General features: G+C 56.7%; 1 protein-coding gene across 1 annotated transcript in view; it reads right to left on the bottom strand.

Annotated features, from left to right (window-relative positions):
* Window positions 1–784: 784 nt before the first annotated feature.
* The window catches only part of STAMBP (STAM binding protein), a 13,300-nt gene continuing 10,602 nt past the window's right edge, over window positions 785–3,482 (bottom strand). Inside the window, exons 7-8 of the mRNA XM_026863003.1 lie at window positions 2,735–3,016; window positions 785–2,181 (exon numbers count right to left, since the gene is read on the bottom strand). Of these exons, the coding sequence (XP_026718804.1) occupies window positions 2,125–2,181; window positions 2,735–3,016 (339 nt within the window). The 3' untranslated portion in view covers window positions 785–2,124. The remainder of the gene's footprint in view (window positions 2,182–2,734; window positions 3,017–3,482) is intronic.

Here is a 3,482-nt window from a genome sequence, read left to right as displayed (position 1 = left end):
TTCTAAGGTCTAATGGTCACGTCTAGTGCAGCTGGACAGAGGGGGGGGTTAGTGGGACACAGGCAGTAGGAGCAGGATGTCAGCGCTCACCCCGCCGCACAAACTGATGACTCAGTGACTTTTAAGTGAAAAAATGTGATTAAAAAGCCGCCAAGCTCAGAGAGCAGGGCCGGGCGCTGACGTGAGAAACACAGCCCTTGCGTAGGGCCACGCTGGGAAATATCTGAAAAATTCTCCACGAGGGTTTAATCGGTCACTGGGACGACTTGCAAACAAATCAGGGATTGGGCACCAGCTCCTCTCCGTGGCAGGTGCTCGAGACCTTCAGGTGAATTAATTTGGGGGGATATTCACCACCAATTGACAGGGATCGCTGCTTTGCGAGAAGCTTTCACGTTCTGTGTCCCCACGATGCTCCGAGGGAGCCACCAGGCTGAAGAGCAAACTGCTGCGCTCTGTGTAGAGCCGCAGGACGGACACCCCTAGAACCGAGGCTGCAAAACCCACCCCTGAGCATAATTTACATAAATTAGGTCTGAAAGTTCGTTCCCACGGCTGCTCTGAAGGCCCCTTGCTTCCCTCCCACTGCCGGGGGTAGCCCGTTTCCAAAACCAACCGCAAAAGCGATGGCGGCAGCAGTTTGTCACGCAGGAGTCAAGGAGGTGGCTGTTGCGAATAAACACAACCCCTGAATAAATCAATCCCCTCCCTGCTCCCAGCCATGCCGGCCCCCTCCAACCCACCGAGTTCGCTCAAAGAAAACGACTGGCCAAAGAAACGCAGCCAAGATAACAGAATCCATCTGTGTTAAAACCGAACACCAAGGAATTCTGTATGTAGAAGTACAAGGACACGACAGAGAACACGCGTGTATGCACGCCAGGTGGGAAGGCAACTCCAGCCGCCTGCCCCTCCCCGCACGGCCATGTGCTGATCGTCAGAGCATCCTGCCAGAGGATGTGGAGATGCCGTGGATCACGCTCGGCCCTTTGAGGCCAGATGCCTTCCACCTTTCAACACTGCTCCTTCCCTTTCAACGCCGGCAGAAGCGAGGGCGGAGGCTCAGCACGGAGAGCGCAGGGAAGGGAAATTGCTGCTTGGCATCTGACTGGATGTCACTGGGAGGAGGTCCCCGGCTGAGGGACCGCAGAACAGCGACGTCACGGAGCGCTTGGCTTTTGGCAAGGACAGGCTCCATACTGCTTGGAGAAAAGCACAGAGGCAGTTGGGCACGGTGGTCTCCGAGGATCGAAGAAGCCAAAGCTGCTGGAGTCCTGTCTGAGAGCGGCGATGGCCTCGCAGAGCCTTCACAGACCAGTGCTGCAGCCAAGAGACCGAGAGCCTCCTCCACAGCAACGAGGCGAGCACAAGCCCTCGCCGGGCAGCCCGAGGGCCAGAGCAAATCCCCCATCCAGGGAAAGGAATAAAGCAACCAGAGACCCCTCATCCCTGCTGGAATGGAGCAGCTTGTGCAAAGCAGTGCCGCACGCAGGCACCTCCTGCCCGGAAACACCGAGCCAGGGGTTCCCAGAGGAGGCTGGGCCCCTCCATACCTCAGCAGGCAGAGACCCGAGTACCAGACGCAGGACTCGCTCCGGCTCAGCAGCAATCAGATCTTGCAGGGGGTGAGAGGGGTGAGGAAGGTTGAAGCTTAAACTACAGCAAAGACTTATCTACTCCAGCCAGCTGCACTGAGACCACAGCAACCCAGAGAGAGAGGCAAAACAAAGCACGGGTTAATTTGGGCCAGTCCCACTTTGGAAAGCACTTGAAGAGGTTTCCACACCTCATGGTTGCAGCAAATCACAGGGAACTTCCCCAAGGAGCTGTTCAAGCCATAGATTAGAGTATTAAACAATTGTTTCAGTGTTAGCTTCTGTCTTTGAACTTCCAGTTAGCTTTTCCCCACACCCCGAACCTCAGCACCACTTCGCCAGCCTCGTGCCAGGCACTGAGGTTTCACGTGCTCCGGCTGAGGTCAGAGTAACCGATTTCACCGTGATTACTGGGAGAGGAAGGGGAAGGATCACTACACGGTGAAAATCATCTGCTACAGGGGGAAAAAAATAAATTCCCTAGGCCTAGAAGGTAGATGGTTTTCTGTAAGTGGGTAAGGCAAGAGGCCTATCGGAGATCCATCAGGACCACGTCTCTCTCGACTACCGACACATGATTGCAGGTCTGGAAGAGAGGGGAAGAGAAAGAGGGGACAGGGGGTTATTCAGATGTTCCCACAGCTCAGGTGAGTCTCCTCTACCTTCTGACACAACCTGCACCCAGCACCCTTCGCAGGTCAGCCCTCTCGGGGCAGGAACTAGTGCCCCGGCCAGCGCCACACAGAGTGTGGCATGACACAACTATAAATGTGTCTCTCCCAAATACAAGCCTCTGCCTTGACCTGTTTCTGCAGAGGAGTCTCTGTATCACACCTCCAACACACGCTAACAACCTAGAAACTGCTCTTGCACCTCAACTCTAGGAAGAGACAAGCCCCTGCCAGGCTGGCTCTCCTGTTCTGGGTCACAGAACCCCAGAATCCTCGGGGTTGGGAAAGCCCCTGCAGCTCCTCCAGCCCGACCATGACCCTCCCCCTGACCGTTCCCAACTCCCCCAGACCCCTCAGTGCTGGGGCAACCCATAACACAGTCACAACCTGGTACCCAGACACAGAGAGAAACTCAAGCCAAGTGCTCACGTGGTCCTACAGCCCGCGCTGCCTCGTGGGGGGACTTACAGTGAAGAGAGGGGGGTCTTTGGAGTGCGGGTGGAATCCTTTCTGCCGGCAGGAAGAGATCTCCTCCAGGCCATGCTCTGTCAGCTTGAAAAACCCCGTCCTAGAGCAGACAAACACAAGCTCTGTGTAGCTCAAGCTTCTGCAAACAGAAGCACCTCCTTCTGTGTCTCCAGGAGCACGCCTGGGTCCACTCATCTCAAGCACGAGCAGAGATGCCTGCTGTGGGATGCTCCTCTGCCTGGGACACTCCTCTGCCCAACCCTGTGGCTGCAGACCAGTCTCCTTTCACAGCAGGCACCCATCACCCAGATACAACCCCTCCAAACGAGCTCAGCAGAGCTCTCGGGTCACACATGTTCTTCCAGCCTCTTTTGGCAAGGTTTTCGGAATCCCAGAATCCTTCAGGTTGGAAAAGCCCCTCGGGATCAGCGAGTCCAACCCTCAGCCCGACTCCACAAAGCTCTCCCCTACCCCACATCCCCCACAGCTCATCCCAACGGCCCTGAAACCCCCCCAGGGATGGGGACTCCCCCCTCCCCAGGCAGCCTGTTCCACTCTCGGACCACTCTTGCTGGGAAACATTTTCTCCTCCTGCCCAGCCTGACCCTCCCCTGGGGCAGTTTCCAGCCGTTCCCTCTTGTCCTGTCCCTGATCCCCTGGGAGCAGAGCCCAGCCCCAGCCTCTCTGCAATGTCCTGTCAGGAGCTGCAGAGAGGGATGAGGGCTCCCCTCAGCCTCCTCCTCCTCAC

This window comes from Athene cunicularia (assembly GCF_003259725.1).
Source record: "Athene cunicularia isolate RWA chromosome 22 unlocalized genomic scaffold, athCun1 chr22_part1, whole genome shotgun sequence".
Lineage (NCBI taxonomy): Eukaryota > Metazoa > Chordata > Aves > Strigiformes > Strigidae > Athene > Athene cunicularia.
This window is presented reverse-complemented; position numbering and strand designations above follow the sequence as displayed.